The 24,198-nt window shown below is 38.4% G+C and overlaps 1 protein-coding gene across 2 annotated transcripts in view; it reads right to left on the bottom strand.

Annotated features, from left to right (window-relative positions):
• The window catches only part of lmbrd1 (LMBR1 domain containing 1), a 59,755-nt gene extending 38,023 nt beyond the window's left edge, over positions 1-21,732 (bottom strand). The window contains exons 1-6 of one of the 2 annotated variants that reach the window (XM_080481560.1): positions 21,642-21,732; positions 19,969-20,145; positions 18,677-18,740; positions 7,758-7,855; positions 6,543-6,610; positions 4,126-4,214 (exon numbers count right to left, since the gene is read on the bottom strand). In XM_080481560.1, coding sequence (XP_080337686.1) covers positions 4,126-4,214; positions 6,543-6,610; positions 7,758-7,855; positions 18,677-18,740; positions 19,969-20,145; positions 21,642-21,707 — 562 coding nt within the window. In that variant the 5' untranslated portion in view covers positions 21,708-21,732. The remainder of the gene's footprint in view (positions 1-4,125; positions 4,215-6,542; positions 6,611-7,757; positions 7,856-18,676; positions 18,741-19,968; positions 20,146-21,641) is intronic. The other variant, XM_080481561.1, reaches the window with a different exon arrangement.
• Between the last annotated feature and the right edge of the window lie 2,466 nt (positions 21,733-24,198).

Raw genomic sequence — 24,198 nt, 5'->3', positions numbered from 1 at the left:
CTCTTGGACAAGGACAATGCACTACGCTGGTATGCGGGTAGTCCTTGTTTTAACTTCTGAGTTTAATGAATGCGCGGTCCCCTTTTGGAGAAACATCTGGTCAACCGTTTTTGTCATCGTTGTCTTTTTGTGCATTGATCACAATAAGTGTTTAAACAGCTGGGCCGTTCAATATATGTAGGCTCAGTTGATGTGTGTCACCTTTGATTGAGGCAGAAAGAGGACCACCCATCAGGCAAGGGCAACAGTAGGTGTCACACCAGCTGTCAGAGTTGGAGGAGGAAGACAGGGATTGATGAAGAGACTGATTGCCTCACTCCCCTGTCAAGATCCCACCTGTCATAGGGCTCCACGTAAAAAGCCACACATTTGTCCCTTTATAGATATCCCACATCCTCTCAGCAGCAACTTCATAAAACCCAGCCCACCTGTCAACACCGGCATAGGTGGCTCTCTGCTTGCCTTTCTCTTTGACAGTGTCATTTTATTGGGGATATTAAGTCAGTATTCAGGGCATGTGTAATTGGTGCTGTTTATATCATTTATCACTTTCTTTTACAGGCATTTCACAAGCAGCAGGACAAAGGGGTGGAAAATGGAGATAAATTATATACCTGCTCCCTATTGTATTGTATGCAAAAACAAAACTTTGAAGTCTGACAGCTGGGCAGAACATTAACATGTGAATACGCGTTTCCTATTCCCGAGCGTTTCATTGCGATTTTGCTGCCATTGTTTAGTGGTGAGCTTGGTAAAGTAGACAATAGCTTGATGTTCTGCATAGAGAACATTCTGCTCGTGAACTCTGCACAAAGCGAAGGATAGATGTTTGCTGCCAGACTTCCTAGGTTTCTTGAGCAGATTTTCCGGGGATTAAACATAGGGAATGTTGTCTATTATCAGCGGGGCTTCCACATCTGTACAGTTTTGATTCCACCAGCAATGGAATGAGTTAGCTCCTATCTCACCCTGCATGTAGCCCTTCAGGCTCCTGTAAAGAAAGGTATTTATTCAGGAGCACTCTTAGCCTGAGCAGCATATTTCCAAGGAGTGGTAAAATCATCAAAGGTAACCAGGAGGAAGCTGTACATTCAAGTGATGGAAGACATTGGAGCAATGCAGCACCATTAACCACATAGAGCCGTCAAACAGCATGCACAGAAATAAACAAAGTTGGATGACTTATCACCGGTCTACTTTTTGCACAAGTAAATTGGAGAAATGGGGTAGCTAAGTATTTTTGTGTTTCAGTTGATATTTAGTTTAAATATATATATACATACACAATTTTGAAAACATGGGCCAGTACTGAAAATTTAAGTTTCTACAAAGATACAAATATTCACATTAATTATTGAAAATGTAATAACGATAAAGCTGATTTCTGAAACAACTACAGTGAACAATAAATCAAGAAATATGCAAGAGATCAGGAAAAACTAGATCCATGTGGGTTTTTTTTTGTTTTTTTCAGTTGCTTGAATATCAGTAATTAACTTGTGATGAGGTGCAAACTTGACAAAACAAAATTATGCACAAGCACTCATCCAATAAAATATTACCTTAAGAAGTAGAGTCACACTTCATTACTATGTACATGTAAATGTGAAGTCTAAAAAAAATTGTTTTAATGCTCAGTGTTAATCTGGAGAATTTTGATGAATAGATTATCAGATTTCCATGTATTCACAGTGTTTATAAAAAGAGCGAGGGGGAGAACACATCAGCTAAATGCAGAAAAACCCTAGTAATGCTTCAAAAGAAAAACCAGCGAACTAACTTTAAAGTGTGTTTGATGTTGAGTTTCACACATGACAATGAAGAGCAATTAGATAATCCAGGGCTGTGTAATTATATCCTTTGGAAGTTAAGGTCTTGTCAAACTATGTGTAAATATATTATATAATATATTTAAAAAACTATTTAGCAACACAGATTGTGCTGCTGGTCATCTAAAACGCTTTATGTGATCGTTTGACAGAGACTCCAAGGTAAGCAAAGGAAATCTTTTTCGAGCTTGAAAAATATTTCAATGTATTTATTTTTATCTATTTATGATTCAGATTCATTAAGTGTAACATCTGTCATCACAGATGGCATGATAATATCTCCATGTCCCATGTGAGTCAGGGTTAGGTATAATATATCACTGCTATGTTTGAGACCTGCTTGTCCACACTGGATATACATGTGTGTATGTGTATGTCAGGGTCATGAGTTTATTACTTCTTTTCTCACTGCTGGAGCCGGGAAAAAGAGGCAGGACAAGTTAAGTGTGCTGGACTACCACCCACTTCACTCCCCCGTGAAGCGTGACCAAAAATACAAGATTGCATTGTAGGGTCCGGAATAACAACATTAAGAGCTACTGATCTGAAGTACATTCAGGTACCACTGGATTGTTGAAACCCGTGCAATGCTGGAGCCACTGAAGATGTACGGGCCTTAATGAACAGTTGTTGCGACACAGTCTGGAGGGTTATGTGGCCAAAGTGCCTTTTCTTTACACAATTAACCTCCCATCTGGAGAGTGGAGAGACAGGGAATTAGAGAAAGGATGAGCTTCACATTTCCTCAGCAGCCGAGCAATTTCCTCCTGTGCCAAAGCAGGAAGGTTAGGGAGAGCATGTAGGGGTCCACTATTATGCGGAGAGGCAGATGGTTCAACTTCCTCCTTGATCCTGAGATGGCAAAAGGCCAAAGGACTGTTAAGAGTTCACATTTGGCAATGCGCCTTCATTTCAATGAGCATATTCATGAGGATTGTTCAACAAGTGAAGAAGCCCATGGGAGGTGTTTCTACAATGTGGTCAACACCAAACACGACAAGGTACAAAACCAGATCAGTTCAGATTTTTTTAAAATTTTCTATTCCTGGATTTTGGGACACGGTTCATGAGTTAAGTGAAGTATTTCTGGAAAAATCAAAGCATAGCCGCACATCATATCATTAAAACGTGATTTTTAGGGTTGGGGAAGGCGCCCTCTTTCTGACATCAGTACAGAAACGAGTCCATTAGTTAATAGCAGCCTTTCTCACTACAATTCATGGCAATCAAATCCAAAAATATGAGGATAGAAATACTTAAAAGGAAAAAAAAAAAAAACCTCTATTACTATTTAAGATCAGCTCTATCATGATTAGCAAGCTATGTTCGGTCATACGAAGAAAGACGAGGAAAAACCTTTGCGGGGATTGTGCAAATCACTACATGATGAATACAATTTTAAAAGTACCGTCAAGAATTCAGACCAGAGCTTTACAAAACTAATTGGGAATAAACATTAAAACTACTACACAAAGTCAGTGTAGCCTGGAACACAAAGACCTTTTGGTTCATTTTGAGGTTCTTAATAATTTAGCACATAAGCTTCTGTCCTGGGATGGTTGGCTGGAAAAGCCTCCTTTCATGTGGATGGAGCTCCAGTCTTCAGCTCGGTTTTAGTTAAAAAAAGACATTTGACTGATCTTATTTTGCATTAAACTTGATCTAATAAAATAAAGTGGTAGTACTGCTATGGTTCAGGAGATAAAGCTGCGTACAATGTGGCGGTGTATTATAATAACCTCTGTATTAAAGTTCCCTTTGTGGCTGTTCTTTCTTGTCAGTGTCAATTATTAATCAGTATAGCAATGGGTGGAAGGAAAGCCTTCTGAAAATGAAAAGAAGCCGTGTGAGGTAACGCTGTATATGACGAAAGCCCAGCAGGGAACCTGCTGTGAAAACAGTCGGTAAAGGTTCTGACTTGTGAAGAGGACGGGGGAGCTGAGGGAGTATGTAGGCTGCAAAAACAGTCCCCACCAGTACTTCAATAGGCTAAAAACACGATTTACAACTCATGAACTCTGTTTGCAGGGTCACGTATGTTTTTGTTTGATTGGCATTACACAGCATCTTGAAATGAGCTTGTTAAGTTATCTAAACGAAACTGCACTCTTACTTTATACTTTGGTTCAAATAGCTGGATAGCAGACTCAGGCATGGATGCAGATTTAAGAATGTAACCCTTTAGTAATGCAATGTTTATAAGACTGGAGTGACGGACTCAAAATGTGTTCAGGAAAATAAAATCTGACAAGTAGGGAAAAAAAAGTTGAAGCTAACAGGATGTGATTTAACTTACTACTACTTCCCAGTTCCTCAAAAAGGTACTGCACTTTGTCCCACTGAGTAGAATTCTGGCTGGGTGGCGCCTTGAGAGGAACAAAAGCCCTGAAAGCAATGAAACAAAAAATTAGGAACAGTGATGCACTTGGTTACTGACTTGCTTTCAAGCATATGACTGGCGGGGATAGTTTCACCTGGTGTTATATTCCATGTTAGAATAACGCATAAAGACCAAATACGACATGAAAAGAAGAAGAAGCGAAAAATCACCAACAAAAGGAAACATGCAGGGCAATGACAAGTCCACGGATATTTGTAAACATAACTAACAATGTGTATTTAAGTAGAAAATGTCAATTGGAACATACTCTACTATTGTATGGTGATTCTTTCAGGAGAATAAATTTTTTTATTAAATAACAGTTTTAACATCTTCAGCAAAGGTGGCGGAAAATATATTAAAAATACATCTTGAAAGGTTCGAATGAACTAACTAACAAAGACTAACTTTAATGTCTCAATATGTCTCATCAGAAAACACATCTAATAACAATAATAATAACAATAATTATACATTTAATTTCAAAACACTCAAGGACACTGTACAAAACACATGTTAAAAATGCAGTTAAAAACAAGTTAAAAAAACATTTGTAGCAGTAAAGCAACAAGACATCTATTTGGATATCATAAGGATAGACCCTAAAATTCAATCTTTCAAATCAATTTTAACTAATGCTATGTGTCATTTTTCATTTTGGTTAAAGATTTTTTTAAAAAGGTCTGTAAAATTGTACTCTATACTCTGGGTAGCTTTTGAGTAATACAATCAGAAATCATTTAATTTGCTTCAAATGTATACTGCAGCAAACAACACCAACCACACAGACAATGTCATCAGGAACTCTGTGGCATATAGAAGAACTGTAAAGTAGTGGAATCTATTTGGGGTTACAGGAAGAGACGGGAGCTTTCATGTTTGGAATAAACCTGCCAGCAGACATCCTTAAAAAAAACTGACTGCAAGCGTGCTGAGAAGGAAAAATGTTGCGATTCCTACTTGGTATTATTGGGAGAATTTTATCTATAGCTTTTTTTTTTTTTTTAAGTTGGCACATTTTTTGCTTTGTTTAGCACCATATATCTGAAGCTTCGGCTTATATAAGTGAGTGGTTTTGAGTTCCACTGATTGCAGGTCAAAAGCCTCGACTGCAGTTGGAGGGGCAGTGTCTGTGCTTCAGGGAGTGACATCCCAAAGACGAATCAAACATGCAGATCACATCTAGCGATCCAGGAAGAAGTGAGCAGGCAAAAAAATTTTTTCCAAAATGATTAAAAATAAAAATATCTCACTCAAGAACGCAGGATTTCTTTAAGCTTAATTCAGGAAAAAAATATCTGGATATCAAAGAAGCCAGTTCTTGCTTTGGTCTGTCTGCAGTTGTTGTAGAGCCGTATGGCCAGGCTTCAAAGAGAAGGTGGACCAAATAAAGTCTTAAGGGCAATTAAAACTGTATTATTTACTATCACTGTGATCTGCTCCCTGCTGAGGTTGCTTCATTATATTAACTAGTCTATCAACCAGCAATCAATGCATGTGAATGGGTGTTTATTGTTTTTCACAATAACAGAAAATGGAAGTATCGACAGAGACTAAAAAATGTCTTGACAGTATAATAGCCCGGGGGGGTAAAAAGCACTGTAACAGTGAAATAACAGAGAATTTCAGGAGTTTGTAGCTTTGCCAGTTACAACAGAAGGAGGAAAAAAAAAAGTCTAGGAAGTTTCAGGAAGAAACTTCTGAGTCAACAGACAGCACCTGATGACTTTACGTCTCCTGGTGGTACAGTAGCAGTATGGGACAAAAGCTATCATGTTGAAGAGAATCAAGGAACCCAAGTAACAACTGCCAGAACAAAGCAGCAATAGTTCCAGTTCATGGGGTAAAAAAGCTAAATTGCTTCTGTCTATAAAAATGTCCAAAACTTTAGTCTGGAAAAAGGTATAGTCATGTGTCCTTTAATTTCCCAGAGCAGATAAGCCTTCTTCCATGGCACCATTTAATGGTTGAGAGAACGCATTCAATCGTATAGGTTGGATACAAGGTATGTCGCTGTCACGGCGGCGAAGGAAATCAATTATGTGGTGCCGGTGCTACTGTACACAGCCACTGTAAAACCTGAAAATAAACAGACGGTGGCTGAGCATGCATGCGGTGACAGGACATATTTTCAGCCGCAATGTCGGATGTCAAAAAAGGATCCAATATTCCTTGTAAATGTAAAATTCACTGAATCTAGTTTAAACTTACATGGACAAAAAAAAGAAAATCTATATGTGACATTCACTCGCTGAAAGGCTCATCGTGTTACGCACCCGTCCCGTTTACCTGCTGAACTGAGGCACAAGAAACCGTCCGTGTCGCCAACTCACCCAATTAAAAGGAGCGCCACGCAGACAATGGAAAATCCAATTGTGTACTTCAGAGCGTTTTTCACTTGCTGTAATGAAAGAAAAAAATTAAACTGGTCAATCATGGCCGTGAAGTGAAATATTATGATTCATTGTGACGGAGGGAAAACGGGGTCAGACTCCATTTAGTGAGTGACTGTAATGTGCGGCAGCCATACAGAGTCGGTGTAGATCCTAGTTTGACCTGGTGGAGATAACATGCAACTCCTAATGCTATTCAAGGTGCTTTTAAAGTAGCAATACAATAGACCTTCCTATCTGGGACTAAAAAGTGCTTCCGTCAGCTCAAACCTGACACACTGAGGGGAGGGAGGGCACAAAGCGATAGCTGGTGTTTGGTACTCAGTAATTGCTCAATATTGTAATCATTTGCTAACACATCTTCTAAAGATGAGGATTAAAATGTTATCAGGTGACCAGTAGGAAGAGCTACAATCCACTGCTTGAATGATGAAAAAGTTGAAGAAAGGCAGGGAGAAAAAAAAATCTGGAAAGGTTTAACAGTGTGACTATTTGCTGCACCACAACTTGCTTTTGCTTGCAAAACATAAGCAACCAATTGTGACATTTTCATTGTGTTGTACATCTCCAATCCCCATAGAATAAATTGGCTTGAAGTCTTATTAACTGCAGTTGTTTTTTTTATATTGTCTTTTTGTATTTAAGCCATTTTCTCAAGCCATCAATATGCAAGGCTGATAACAGTAATCTATTTGGAAATATGATGGAATTAGTTTTCAAAATATAATGTATGTATTACATAAAGTGACGGTAAAAGGACAAAATCTTTCATTATAATATGCAAAATTGAGGGAAAATAGCACATTTCTATATTCATACCATGTATTCTTTAGATGTGGAAAGCAGCAGCACCAAAAGAACCTCAACAAAGTCCTAAAGGTAAATTGCTTAAGAGAAATAAAAAAAATCTAAATAAATAGAGCAAAAGACATTTGCTTTCATTGTACATCAAAAAAAAAAAAGAAAAAAAGAAATCGAAACAAATCAACTTGTGGAGACTTCAGATGAATGAAAGATGCACTCATGACATGCTCAGGATGTTATTCCTATACATTTTTTGTCCGATGCACATGAATCACCTGAATAAAATCTGAATTTCCTACATCAAAGCACATGGCCTCTCCCGCGTGTTGAAAACAAAGCGTGTGTTCTTACTGAGCACTTGTTTTCGTTGTTGTCATCTCGTTCTTCATAGTAGAAGTACACAAAGGGGATCCACAGGAAGACACAGAACAGTATGATGGAGTAAAGAGCTGTGTGGATATGAAGCAAAAAAAAAAAAACAACAGCAAGTCAGTAAATGATTGCATTGCGGCACATTCAGTTAATATTGGGTACTTTCTGAATGTTGTTAAAAATGAAATAGTATAACCCCTTTTCCACATCAGTGTGTTCAAACTTGCTCTACCTGATTGTTTTGCAATGAGACAATATTATGACGTTATAGGTCATTGTTGTCAAGTACGGCGCATTAAAGGTACAGAAATTACAGTTATTTGTATATTTCTTGAGATTTAGTGAGTAAGCATGGTTCCCTCATGCAAGTTTAATATCACTGTAGTTAAGATGTACCCTCTTCATCCACTTGCCTGGCTGGAGGCAATGTTAAATTCACATCAAAACATCTCAGGAAGGAATATGCTGTGGAATCCCTCCTCGGGCGTTAGACAAACACCATAATCGAATAGCATCTCTGTTTATGATGTCTTCTTTGTTGCGTCACAACAAAAACCATATGTGAATTTATGGATGTCTGCTAAAGATAAAGGAGACAAATGAGACTTATTTAAGAGCAGTCAATGTGTCCCTTTGGACAGTTTTATTTAATTGTGATATTAGTTTATAAATCTTAAATGGAACTGCACCGGTCAACCAAGATCCGTCCACTCTATGTATGAGCACATACGTTCAGACTCATTTCCAGTGAGAAACCAATAAGACAGATTAAGATGAACGAAAGTAACTCACAATTCTCACACAAAACTGCACATTTATGAAAACCTAACCGGCTACATTACGAATCAAAGCGAGGCCCACAAAGCTTATGCTGCGTAAAATGTACATGTGAAAGAGTGCAGTTGCCCAAAGAGGCTAGAGAAACAGTAGAACAGAGACAGCATTAACCAAAGACAGCAGTATCTGATATAAAAATAACTACAGAACATCCAAGTCCCATGATGTGGCAGAATTTCTGCAGATAAGCCTACTGGAAAGCACTCTGCTTTCACTTTTTGTGTGTGTGTGCATGGTTTTTAATTGCCAGACGTTGTGTGCTCAGTCCCCTTCTCGAATCTCTTTCGTGGAGTTGCAGTCCAGATATTTCATCTTTAATACCAGTAACATCTGATCACTTGAGCATGCTTGTGGATTTGAGAAAAGAAACAGTTTTAGCACATTATTTGAAGTGTGTGTGTGTGTTTTTTTTAATGAATATCTCCCATGACATCTTGTTGAGAAACTTACATTAGATATAGTTGTTTTTTTATAGAAACAGACAATTCAGTATTGCCTGTGATGTATTAAAGTCACAATGTTTTGTAATGGTGTCTCATAACTGACAGATGAAACCTACACTACGATCCCATTTGTACTTGGCATAGAGATGAAATCTGGATCCACATGACTCATCTGCACTGGGAAAGCTCAGGTTCATGCAAGATGCATGCGCAGCACATCAGCGTGTGAGTGTAATCGCATCGGCCAATGGTCTCAGTCAGGTGTAAGTGCAATCTCTGCAGCATGACCACATTTTCACCCCCCCCCCCCCCCCAAAAAAAAAATAAATAAAAATAATAATAATAATAATCAGTCAACAACTTCTGAAAGGTCAATTTTAGTCTGACAAAAGCTGCAGGAATTGGCAGTAATATTAGCTCAGCTTTAGAGTGGGGGAAAGAAAAGGGGTTGAATCCGGGCTACAGCTTTTCCTCCTTTGACTTGGGGTTTGTTTACAATCGAGTCAGTCACTTTGAGGTATTTTGCAAATGAACAATGAATCAAATTGTGGGACAATCAAGATAATAACAACAAATGACAAACACACTCATTGAAAAGCCACTGTTATATTTGCATCTACTAGGCAATGCTGGGTAAATGTTTTCATCCATTTTAAATTCTGTTAGCTACCACCTATAATTCCCGAAGGGTTTGTTTTGTACCTAGGTTTGGACAAGTGCCTTTTCATGGTCTGGACCGTGATTGTGGAAATATTTGCAAGGAACTATTAAGCTACAAACACTCAAGCAAATAAGTATGTACTTCTTAAAGATGTTCATGTGTCTGATTATCAGTACTGTGTATAGTACTTCTACATACATTTTGTTTTACAGCATTAGTTCTTTGCAAAAAAAAAATCCAGAAAACAAATCTGGAGACTCGTGAAGTGTGAATATCAACCCGGACTCCCCCCCCCACCCCCCCCCCCCCCCCCCCCCCCCCCCCCCCACAGATTTTTCTCATCTTTTAATGATAAGACGGGCCGACACGAGTTCTTGGTGAACCAAGCCGTGGTGCTTTTTCTCTTCACATTATGACACACAGCACTGAAACATTGATTCACTTAGAGGGAAAATATGTTGTTCTCCTGCCAATGCTCTGAGTGCGTCTCACAAAGCAAGTAATAATCAGTTCTGGCAAAATAAAAATAAAAACACAAATTTAAAAAAACTCATCAGCTTCATTTGCTAAAGCTGGTGCCGCTCTCCCTGAGGAGTGGACGCAAACCACCTGTCCTTTGAGAAGAACCTCTCTTGTCTCTGATCTAAGTCTCTTTGTTTGCTTTTTGTTGGTACTTGCAGCTTTTAGAGAGAAAAGACCAACATCCAGCTACATTAGAAATTCCTAGACTGGAGTTGTGGCAAAAACACTTAAATAGAGAGATTTTATTTCAGGCTGGGGGCTTTTCCCTCCGCAGCAAATGGATGCGGGTGCACAAAGCCCAGACAACCCCAAAATAACTTAAAAGAAAAGCATGTCACATAGATGTGTTCAGCAACATAGTTGGCATTGTTAAATACCACCTGAGGTGATAATGTGAATCATTAGCACAAGTTACAACTGAAGGAAATGTGTATGAATGCAAACAACTTCCACGGAGCATATCTGTTAGCTGTTCTCTACATTTACGGTAACCTGATCCCCGTGCTTCACCATTTAAAGTATGAGCTGAGCCTGGATTCAAAATCACCAAACTCAAACAGAATGAGAGCATTAGAGTTTAACTGATAACTGAATAACAGGATCTGGGCTCACACATTATAACAACTGTACACCCCGAAGTAATGCTGCTAAGGCATGATAAACTGTAGATGTGACTTTCGAAATAGAAAGTACAAAGTTGAGGTGGGAACAACAAATCGGAAACTTGCGTCTGATAACCATTTAATCCATAACGTTGGTATCGCACTTCAACTTCAATGTACATGTGGAAAACAACCGTTTCATATCAGTGAAGAATGTTTGGCCTCAAGCAATACAAGCATGGCCCTGTGTGAAAGGAGCTGCACTTCACAAACTCTCTCTCTCTCTCTCGCTCCCTCTCTCTCTGTGTTACAAACAAAGGAACGTCACTGTTGTGGAGGTTTGCTTTTTGCCAGCTGTGATTGTGACAGGGCATTACTTTCAATAAACACATGCTCGTTGCTCCACTAAGGTATCCATTTACACTCATTTACAGCCAGACAAACTGGGTTGAGGATGATGCCAGGAGCCTATAAATGCACACCATGCACAGTATGCAGTCGCACGCATATGCTTGCAGGTTAAACCAATGGGTAAAATTAATCATAACACCATGAATATTAACATACTGAGAGAATAGGTCATACTGCATTACAATGAATCATCCATTACGCTCTATGAGATCCCCCGAAGAACGCCTGACCAGGGACCAGGGTTTAGCACATTCATCCAAGTGACAAGAAGAAGGGACTAAATAATTAAAAACTTGTTAACCCTTCATATATTGTGTGGATTCGTGTGTTGTGTAAATTCCCGTTGGACAAAAATCAAAACAAAAGCAACAGATTTCGGAGAATCTTTTGCTATAAAAGTCTACAGTCTACCAGCTGTGGAAATATCAGGTACTAGTTCTTTACCTCTTTGTTGTATCAATCGATTCTAACTCAGCGGTTACTATTTATTAAGCAACATAAAAGTTCTAATTATACACACCAGACCTATGACCTGGGCTTTCACTGGCCGTTTACCAGGACACTTGCTCCTTGCAAACAAGCAAAATGCATCACAGGTAAATGTGGGAATTGTCACAACAACACAGTGTCTGACAAGAATTCTCCCGAGACAGATGAAAATATCTGACACTGCAGCCACTTGCTGAACAGTATGACACCACGAGCGTGCACTCTTATTTACTGTAAACATCAAGGAGGCAACCTCTTTAGAGGGCCAAACATGGGCTAACCCAATGGTGAGTATGCAACTTAAATTTGACTGGCAGTACAAAAAACTGCAACATGACGGCCGTGCTGCTCTGAAAAACAGGTATCATATTACATAACTGGTGCAAAACAACAGAATACTGTATGTTAGCCTGTCTAAATGTAATTTATGGCATTGAACTGATATCTTTAATCACATTCATACAACTAGTGAGCATGCTGCTGTGGGTTAATTGTTTATTATTATATATCTCAAACATGTTAACACAAACAAAACAACAAAAAAAATAATGTCAAGTTAATGTCTTTCATGATTTTTCTATTTAAAGATATAAGCAGAAGCAGCGTTAACAGTTTGTAGTAGAAATAGCATTAACCTTTTGCCACTCCAATACTGTACACAAACAAAAAAGACCAGTGTCTCAACACCACAACAAGCACCAGTATAGCTCATTTAATCTGTTCAGACTCCGATTATTCACATAGTTTGCAGCATATCTGTACTGCTATCCATCCAACCATCCATCCTCTGCCTACAACAATGTCACAAAATCACCCATATACACAATCACACACACACACACACACACACAATTAAGGCCCTGTCCACATGAGCCAAAATGATCTGTTTTCTCCCCGATGTTCTCAAAAAGATGTGCGTCTTAATCCGCCACACCTCACAGCCAAGCCGGCGTTTTAAAATTTCTCATTCTGGGACCCGGTGTTAAAAAAATAAATAAAAATGTCTGGACCCTAAAACGCCACCCCGTGTGGATGAACGGCCAAAAAAGGTGCATTTACGTGAAATGGCGTTCTCGTGTGGGGCAGGCCCCAGAGAGTCACCAACGAACAGAGGAAACAAGCAAACCACCAAGTTGTCCTAAACAGTGCCAACCACTGCATGATTCTGAAGGAATGTAACTCAGCTAAACTGACTACATTTTATCACTGAAACAACTCAAAATACTTCATATGTACAGTGAAAAAGTGTGTTATGTTACTATAAGAGTTCATTCTGAATGTAGAACATTTAAAATGTATATAGATCTCTCAATGCATGATAACCCAGTTGACACATGTCAGCTCTACTTTATTTATCACCATGACAACTGTCAGAATTAATCATGCCTTTAAAACATACGACTTCTGACAGACACGCACACAAACAGCCCTTTGTTTCTGTTTGTTTGTCAGTTTTGTTTGGAATTCTGTTGGTGACGAATTTAGTAATTTTGTAATGCGTGTCAACCGATTCTACACATAAATTTGGAAAAATTAAAAAAAAAAAAAAAAAGATTTAATCTCAAAAGTCCTTGTAAATCATTTGCAAGTATTCACTTTTATCCCCGCTATACAAGTTATAATACTATTAGAGGATCAAATCCCAGACAGGTGACCTCAGGCTTCACATTTTGTCCACTATCGAAATGTGAGTTAATATTTAAAGGTAGAAGTGTGGAGTTACAAACCGCAGCAAATTTTTTTATTTTATTTTTTATTTTTTTTTACATGTGTACTCACTTGCCTGTATTCAAATTGTTGAAGGTCTGTTCTCCAAATGAAACTACAATTTGTCAACGTTCTCTGAAATCCTCCTAAAAGAAGCTCCAGCCTTTCCATGAATCTCAATCGGCACATGCAGGTGGGCAAAAATCCCAAAGTGAAGGAAAGTCGTTTGCTATTTCCAAGATGGCGAGTTCCTCTTGCGCTTCACTTCTACAAATGGCAATAAAAAGGCAGGGAGAAAGTCGATGATTTATTTAAAGGGCCCAAGGGTATTTTGCCCTGTTGCTTAAGGGTCTTATGCACCACTGCTTTGAAGTACTGAGTCCAAGGAAATGTATAAATGGACAGAGGCCGGAGATTGAAAGGCTAAGCTTTCAAACTTGGGGGGGGTCATCAAAGATCCTCAATAGGCATTTGGTCACTGGAAAGGAAGTTGGTGTTCGCGCTGCAAATACTCATGCCCTTTGTCAAGTTAAAAGTATGGTGTATCCAAAATTACACCATGTAGAAGCTTTGAACAACGGGTGGGATTAAAAGGTCACATTTTATTTCCAAACAGAATCTCCTTCCATTTCACAGCATTAGAGATGTAGTCTAGTGGAACTGCCATCTTCCTGTCGTTTTACCATGTGAACTCCTTCTGATTGCACTCATGAATTCATAAAAACATACTTTTCCATGTTGTAATATGGCTGGAATGCATTTACTTGACCTACTTATACTTCTGTTGTATACTGTCTACACGTCACATGACACAGTAACACAGATTTTATAACAGAGACACAGTGAGCCTAAATATAAACTGAGATTAATGAATAAAATGCTGCAAAATGGCCTACTAACAACAAGAATCACTACCATTGATTTTCTTGTGAACAGAAAAATGTCATTCTGTTAAAGTACATTTTAAAAAGTCAAATATGTGTTTAAAGAAAACAAACACTAAAATGGTGCAAAATTTGTAAAATGCTGCAATGCATCTCATCCTAATTGTCCTGCAAAGGAATGATTGACGCTGCAAGACATGCACTTGAAATGCCAGCTATAGATTTTCCATAATCACACCAGTCGACATAATTTACATGCTAGACAAATTATCAAATGACACATATGTAAAGCCATCAAATGCCTCCAGTTATTGTGTTAATAATGAAGGACAGGCACATGGTTATTAACTGTGGCCATCGATGAATGCAAATGTGTCTACCCTGGAGAGAGACTTGCTTCACCAAAGGAAACAGAAATCTCTCTGTCAACCTGGTAATTATACTATTTGTGAAGAGACAAATGGACAGCGCTGTCAAACGTGGCCTGAAGGAAAAATTCAACCTAAAAGGTTAGATTTGTGAGGAGGCTGTGCACACAGTACACATGGAGCTTGGTCTCCACCTACTGGCAAATCATAATGTGATGTCCATTAAAAAGAAGAAGAAGAAGAAGAAGAAGAAGAAGAAGAAGAAGAAGAAAACACCAGAGTGGGGTCTCTCTCTCTCTATCTACAGACACATCAAGAGTTCGATGGTATAGGGCAAAAAATATGTTTATTAGTATTTTCATTTTCATTCTTTCAAACAGAAAGTGTGTGCATTTTCCATAAACTAATATATCAGTGAAGTATGTACCAGTCTATGCTTACTGAATCAAGAGCAATACTCTATCAAAATGACTTATAATAATGACGGCTTTGGAATAACAGCAAACAGCATAACATGTGCAGTGAACTGACGACCGCGTCACAGTAGCTTTAAAAGCTTCACCAATTGAATGTATTTGCTCTGTTAAAAAACATTTGCGATGTATCAGTGTTTTTCAGAAGAATACTCCCAGGCATGCGGTATATTATCAATAACAACTAATGATTCTGAAACACTCTTCATTGATCAAACGTGCTCATGCATTTCCCAAAGGAAACAAGTAAAATCCTCCCCATGCTCTTGCACGACCTCTCTCCAAAAGCAGCAAAATAAAATGCTTTTGTACTTTGTCCTTCCTCACAGTGAATCTGTCCCCAGCTCAAGTCTCGGTTTTGGATTCTGTGTGGCATTTGCATGTTCACCCTGCTCATGGGTTTTCTCCAAGTATTCCTGTTTTCTCCCACAGTCCAAAAACATGCTTCTGATGCCAACTGCTGACTACAAATATGTCTGTCTCTCTGTGTTTGCCCAATGATGGGACTTGAGACCTGTCCACATGTGGCCGGGGCCACGTACAGTCAGCCATAATTGGCTCCAGCACCCCGCAACCCTATGCAGGATAAAGAAGCTGGAAAGACTTTCAATTCCTTTTTTTCAGCCGTCTGTACAAAAAATTTTAATACCCGCTGAACGAACAGCATAAAACATATTGGGAGAAGCTTGGAAAAATATGCACCGCAGAATGAAGTGCATCTTCAGCTGTCACTCAAACCAACGACAGGACCAGTGAGTGAGGATCTAGTCATAAACCTTCAAGTCTGACAGAGCCATACATAATAAACCAATTACCAAAACAACTACATGTGCTTTTCTTTTGATGTGTGACAAATTTCTTGAGTGTAACTGTTTCTTGGCAGTTGGGTCATTAAATGAATTAAATTACTGACAAGACTCAGCCCTGTGCCGACGACTAAGACTACTGAATTATTCATACCTAAAATCTCTCAAAAGCAAACTTTCCATTTAAGAGGATGTCTAATAGCACCTATACATAGCGCAAAAGAAAATCAATCTCATGTATGGAAACATATTTATGCATCCAGAAGACAATATTCTTCAGACGCTTGAATGCAGGATTCACATGCAGTCTTCATGGTCTGTGAAAGCCAATTTTCAGATGCCATTAAACCCATGGAAGTGGTTTCTTTGATTGCGCTGTCTGGGCAAGGAGACAGCTTGTTGTCCTTGCATTTGGCATTTTTGAACAGACGGTATGTAACAGTGTTGCTGACAGAGATTTTAAGCCAGCATCTGTTAGAAAACGCATGATCTAGTGTCAGTGGCATGACTGAATCTGCAACACAGACATCCCCCCCCCAAAAAAGGCAACAAACTCACATTGAGCTACAACATAACAATGACAGGGAAATGTCAGTGACACTAGGAGCTTACAGTTTGAAATCTATCAACAAAACGGCTCAGATACTGTCACCATGGCTTGGAACTGCACACAAATATGGGAACTGGACCTGCTGTCTCTTGCAGCAAGGGGATCGAGCTGGATGAGTCAAAGATGCTTGACTGCATCCTCGACCAACCTGCTAATGATGCAACGCAGTGTGCCACCAGCCAACAGCGAAGCATCACTGCCAGTGAAATGTTCCAATTTTGGGGGTTCTATGCGAAATGTGACAATCACTACAAGCCACACAAGTGTCCCTGGGAAGTGATGCCTAAAGACTTCCACGGAGGAAATTAAAGCAGCTCGATTATATTTGTTTGTGGAACGTAGCACTAACTCTCAGACGGCCACAGTGGTTTTTGAAAAGGGCAGCACGATGTTAAGTCAACACGTGATATGCCCTCTTCCTCTGTCAAACCATTTATCTTTTTCAAATGTTACAAAGGGTAAATGCAATAATTGCAATCATGCCGTTACACACATTTTTCAAAAATAAATGCAGTTAATTACACATTTTCTTCATATTTAAAATCCTGTCATTTTGTATTTATTGCAGAGACATGTATACTCTCCATTTTGATATTAAGATAATGATCAATTTGTGACAAAAGATGCATTACTTTTTTAGACTCAGCTTTGCTAAACAATTTATTCTTTTTATCAAGATGAAATCAGCACTAAAGGGGCCTCCATAGTTCATGACTCACAAAAAAGTAGAGCTAACTTATCCGACAACCTGTTAACCAAGCGTGCCCATCAAGAAACTGGATGGTATAAAATAAGAATGTAGGTGGACTTTATGCAGTAAATTTTAGTTTAGAACAACAAACAATCGACACTGTTATTACTTAAAGTCTGTGTGTGTGTACTAGATTTTTCGAGATAAACTGGACCTACCTAGCTCACATTAACTAATAAGATTCTTCATGTGGAATAAAAACCAAACCAATGCACAGGCACCACTAATAACCACATCTCAAACCAGAGAGCAAAGCACTTCCCTTTAAATGTCTGCCAAGCGGCTGGCCACAACAGAATTAAGCAGACCCGTACATTCGACTCACAAAAACTGTAAAAATGATGCTCGTAATTCCAACCAACCAGATATTGAAGCACAGCAGCCTTCCAAATGTCCCATCCTCACATGAAGCATGAGTAACAAACATGCAACATCAATAAATGCAAAGCTGCAGACTTCATACATGATGAAGCTAATGGCCCCAGAGGGAGAAACAAAGCTGTAACGGCCAAAAAGAGAAAAAAAGAGTCTAACATAGAATATATATCATGCATACAAAAACATATCCATGTTAGATATGGTAAGACAAGAAAATAAACAAAAGTCAACTACTGTAAATAATTGCATTGACATGAGTAAATATATATAAAAAAGCAACGGCGCAGTGAAGTGAAATCGTTTAGACATCTACAGTTCACCAGAGCGGGGGTGACTTTCATATATTTTGCACCATTTAAAAAAACAAAAAAAATCACATTAACTTGTGAAAAAAGACTTTTATACTGTCTAATATTTCAACAGAACTACCACTGATGGCTCCTCATCTTCTTGGCTCAGTTCATTACAATTAAATATATATTTTTTTCTTTTTTTTATCACATCAGGGTATGCGAATATAATACAGTCTAGAAGTGATTCTCAATATTGAATAGTCTTTGAAAAGGTCCTCAAGTCATTTTGCGGATGAAACACAGCCCCGAGGGAAGTAACACAGACGTGCAGCCAAAGTTACGACCCAGATCCAGAGTTGACCTGTGTGAAAATGAGTCACCGCTGAGGGATACAAAGAGTCGGTGCGAATCCCGGAGTCAGACTGCTAACCCTTTAGGATTACTGTGTGGGTGAGTCAGGCCCCCGGGTGTTATTGGAATTGAGCTGGCACTACCATCAATTCGAAGAGGAGACAGAGGTAAGTCGTTTGAGGTGAAAGAACAGAACATGTCCCAGTATTATGCAACAAAAAAAAAAAAAAAAAAGCTCCTCTTCAAACATATTCTTTATACATTTTGTTTTATCAATACAAAAACTACAGATAAAATCAAAAATGCACTTACTGTAATATCCATATAACACAGTGTCTTCAATTTGACCTCTGGTCTCGTTGTTTGCGGCCCATTCCTGGGTTTTGCCGAGAGAAAAGCAAACGTGCAAGGTGTAAATAAGGCTCAGTTTTATGATCAAAGTTTAGATTAAAAATCTGCACGAAATACTGACACAAGACTTCAAAGTGTAACACACATCTGAACGACACCAGAACTCCCGACAGGTTAGAGCATGCCAAACTAGCATTTACAGGTTCATGAATATCTGGATAGAATTTTGGCTCAGTGCATCAACAGAATAGTTGTGATGTGAAACAATGGAGGTGTGCCTGAGTTTAAGGGTGATTACACAAATATGTGTGATTTGATTCCTAAAGTGTTCGTACATATTTTAATGTAAATACCCTCAAAATTAAAACTCAGATTCAACATTTACAGCACATCTTGATTGCTCCATTTTAAATTCATTGTTGTGGTGTACAGAGCCAAAATGCTGTACATGGTGTCAATGTCCAAATATTTATAGAGCTGACAGTATGTGGGCCACAGCGGTTATCTGACAACTTTGATTTTTTTCCGGGTTCAAAAACTAAATTTAGGTACAAACAGAAAATTACACAACACTGACAACCACAAGGGGGGGGTGGGGTTGTCAGGCCTTTGTCTGAATCTATTTTTATTCAGGCACAGATGTGAAAAATTGGCCCTCATAATCCTCCATTTCCTGCATTTTCTGAAAAATAAGCCCAAGAACATGTTCTTGTGCAGCTGCCTGAAAATAAGATACACAATACGAAGCTAAAAGCTAAAATAATACTTAACCGATCAGATGTTAAATTTAAAAATGTTTATATATTCTACACCTAACCAGGTCAAAGTTTCACTGAGATTATACTATCTAAAAATTTAACAGTGATATTAGTATTGCGTATTTTCAGTAGGAAGTGTCCCTTCCTTTGATGCATCTTTCTTGTTGAATGGTGTAATCACGAAGAAATTGTGTTTAATTGTGTTCCTGATGAGTTAATGGCTTTCGCATATGTTAACATGACTGTGACTAAATGGCACCATAATACAAATACTCTCTTACAATCACTGCAAATCACACAAAGCAGCAAATTACCTGCTGTTCAAATGAAGGTGCCATTGCACACTTTGTTAAATCTTTGAAATGATATAATCGAAAGCAGCACCTTAGCACAAAAATACTACCATGAAATGAGCTCTGCTTTAGGATTACACAAAACCAATTTCAATGACATCTTAACATCAAGGAAAATGTTAAAGGGTTTCAGAAAACTAACCTTATAAGTACCATTAGAATACTTCATGAATGAAACAAGAAATATGTCCACTGGTAAAAGTGCAGACGATATCAAAGCGATGGCCAGCGAGCATATTGCTGTGATAGTCGAGACAACCTCGCTCTCCTGACGGCTTTGAAATTTCCGAATGTAGATCCAGCAGAACGCTAGGATTACCTAAACAGGGGGGGAAAAACAACAGTTGTTACAATATGATAATGCCATGTGAACACATAATGCATAAAAGTATATCCTAGCGAGATCTAGTAATTGTGCAACAGAATATATTACTATGACACCAAACACAGTAAAATTAGATACAAATGATGTAAGTTAGTATAGGATATTATTTTTAATGCCATCTCCACATGTTTTCAGGGTGTCTAATACAGTGTATTGACTCCAAAATACTGAAATTCTTATAGAATGAGGACATTATTGGCAGAAAGCCTTAAAGAAATACAATGATATTCATGACAACATTTAACATGTATTCTAAGCTTAATTGATCTGAGTTACAGTGATAGACTTGTGTGAACTTCATCACACTGTGTTCCCAATATTTGACTTCCTTTTAAGCCACAAAGCTTGAGAATACTATGGCTTCAATAGGCATTGTGATAGATAGTAAAGATACATAGATAGATAGATAGACAGACAGACAGACAGACAGACAGACAGACAGACAGATAGACAGATAGACAGATAGATAGATAGATAGATAGATAGATAGATAGAGTATAATGCCAAAAATATATGTATTTTAAGGAATAACTGCCATGGACAGGAAACTGACTAGGCAATGAAGTGGGGTAAAAGGGGCCAAAAATCCAAAATGACAAGGTTATATTCCAGGCACACGAGCTGTGAGAAGAGGACACTACAAACACTGCTCTGCTCAGATCAGGAGCCGCCAGGATCAATTGAAAGCCCACCGCTTTAAGCCTCGAGCCGCTTGTTTTGCCAGGTAATGACGTGGACTTTGCATCCAAATAAGATCTATTGAAAGGTACCTTCAGATCAGATGGATGCCAGCGTTGGGCAGAGAGACACAGAGCGGGTTATTGGCACCGGGGCATTCTCCCCGAGAGCCTCAGACTCAGCCATGTGACAGTGAGTGACAGCTGATGTAATGAGTGCTAAACTGGGCCGCAGATTAACGAGCCACACAACTTTGAGACAGTCATTTAAGGAGCCTACCACTCGAGTCTCTCTCTAAGTGGGTCACTAATTGTGCTTCAACGAATCAAACAGGTTGTGTTATAAGTGCCGATGGTAAAGAGGGTTGCCTGCTCCACTTGGCAACACTAAATTATTAATCCCAATAATGTATTCGAGGGACAATAACAAATCAAGTGTAATAACTAGCCACAAGTGAATCGGCTTGCTGCTACGCAACAATGTGCGATACACAAGTCACGACACCTGTACAAGAAACATTCTATGTTGAACTCAAAGCTACATTGATCGATTATAAAACAGCAAGCTGTAAGCGTGCCACAGCTAAAGTTAGCTAAATCCCACATAGACGTCAATACGCTGGAGCAGCGCCGCTCCCGCTAACGCATGACTTAGATTTAAACCACTTCTTTCATTACTGACACGTCTAAAACTGTTTTTTTCTGACGCTTTGGAACTTCGCGAGGCGACAGGACAGCTCTGCGTTCGCTTACCAGCAGAACAATGGTGAAAATTGACCATCCGAGCACAGACTCTGAGATGATCGACTGAGCCGCCATCTTCACTTCCTGCAATAACAAACCCACGTGCTCCCGATGACGTAGGCACGGCGGAGGAAGGCAGCGCGAGGCAGCGCGAGGCGGCGGCTCGTGACGTCTCCCCAGATCGGGTCTGTTGAGTTAAATTAAGTCTTAAACTTTTTAATCTTATGTGAGGAGTACAACACGTCAACCCTCGGAGGTGATAGTATAAACAGGACAGGGTTTGTGCTGAAGTTTCCATTTTTCATCGCTGTAACAAATTACAGACTATTAATAACTAAACTATTACTACTACTACTACTAGTACTACTACTAGTACTACTACTACAAATAATCGAATACGTCCTGTATTGGTATACTTTCAGTATTTTCAGGAATGTAATTTTCCTCATGAAGCTCACTTAATTACAATACAGAGCATGTAGCTTTATCCACTTTTAAAATCACAAATAGCTACTGACATTCACACCTTTTCAATTATGTATTTTTGTAGCAGATAGATTTATTCCTTCAACACATGCTTTACTACTTCATATGTCTTCATCAATGATATTCATATAGCTACAATATTATTTGTGTGAGATGTGTGCCTTAAGCTTGAATGTTTATTCAGCTAAATTGGATTGAATGTTTTTGACATCTAAAAGCAGGTTACTGCTAAGAATTAACTAAAGTTTAAGTAAGCACAAACAGCACACATCAATTAGGCCTGAAATGAGGCACAGATCTATCTTTTAACAGCATCCGAATACATTTTAAAAAAAAAATGCATTTTGTACATTTTAGAAATGGTGAGAAATGTACCTTTTAAAGTACACTTTCTTTTGTAGTGGGTGAACATGTTGATCAAAAGCAGGCTTTTGAGAAGCACTCCAAAAAACCTATTATGAAAGTCACATAAATCAACTCGAAAATCAACTCGAGACGAATTTTTTATGACAAACTTTTCCCCATAATTATGACATCATTATCCCATAAATTCTGAAAAACAAGAACCGAATTATTTTTTTTTTCAGAAAACAATTATCACATAAATTCATAAAAACAGAGCCAAATTGTTTTTACTATTGATTTTTTTCTCATAAATATGAGATAATTATGTCATTAATTCAGAAAAACAGAGTCGATTTTTATTTTTTCATGTGAATGCAATACACTTCCGTACATTCCAGTGATGGATGAAAAAAAAATAGTTTCTAAACTTATCTAACTTATCCTTTCCTACAATAATACCTTTAATATGTGTAAAACTTGATAGTGAGAGGCATGCAGTTGTCAGTCCAGCAAATGTGTTTGAGACGATCTAATAATTTTTTCATTTATTACATTACATTTACATTTATTCAATACCATCAACTTATGTCCTAACACCCTGGAATATGCTATCAAAAGGCTCAGTTACCAAAAAGAAAAGAAAAAAAATTGTCTAAGCATGCATGAAACATGTATGTAGTGTAAAGGGGGGAAAAAAAGTTATCATTCTTGCTTTTGAAATGCTTTAACGTTAGAATTTGTGTATTGCAATTTTGTGTACTATGTTCTATTGTCAATCAACGGTGATTATTTGGAACTAATTACCATACTTAACAGTGCAGCTGCACACATTTAGCAAGGACAATCGTTAACATCTGTGGTTGCTAAAAACCTCTGACATGTTCATGAGCCTTAACTTTTTTAGTCATGTGCTTGCCATATTTGCTTTTCTTTTCTGAACTGCCAGATCCTTTCTTTTTGCTACTCCCTCTGAATACCCATTTACATGAAATGGCTCAGTCCTGCCTGGAAAACATCTGTGACTGCTTCCTTGTAGCTGCTGGAGGAGGATAATGATAAGTCTCTCCAAAAGCACAAATCAGGATAGTGAAAATGAAGAGAGATCCACAAGCAAGAAGAGAACACTATGCTCGCTAATGATTCCCAAAGAAAGGTGTGTGTAGTCTGCCAGATGTGTAAATTAACCTGTTAGCTTAGTCTATTGTCAAATGGGCTATAGTTTGCTCCCCTGACAGTGCAACTTTTACGGCCAGCTTTTATTTTGGCCAACATTAAATCAGTGTTGGTAAACCTTTTGCAAGCTGTTCATAATAAATGAGTTTCCCTCGCTTCAGTTCAGTGCCAGACTCGACAGATGTAGCTTCAGGCTCAATAGCTCTCTGTTCCCATCACCACATCTGCACTGACTAACCAGTCCTGCTCTTACCTGAAGGAGGTGAACAGTATTGTGGTTAATTATGCTAAGTGGTGCTCCAGGGGGTCTTCCGGGAGAAAAGAGAATTTTTTTTTGTCGTTTTCAGTGATCGTAAAAAGAAACATCCTTCTTGATGAAATGGTTATTAAGAAATATCAAATAGCAATTTTATATTTTAGAGTACAATCTTTCAAAGTCTTGTATTAATGTTAAGAATGGATGTTGGTCTAATGAGACATATAAAACATAATGATGCATGTTTTGCAAATGTGTTTATTTGCCCATGACGGTAGTGGGATCAAATGGGTATTTTAAATCCAC

Source organism: Lipophrys pholis (assembly GCF_963383615.2).
Source record: "Lipophrys pholis genome assembly, chromosome: 15".
Taxonomy (NCBI): domain Eukaryota; kingdom Metazoa; phylum Chordata; class Actinopteri; order Blenniiformes; family Blenniidae; genus Lipophrys; species Lipophrys pholis.
Note: the sequence above shows the minus strand (reverse complement) of the source record. Positions and strands in the feature narration are given on the sequence as shown.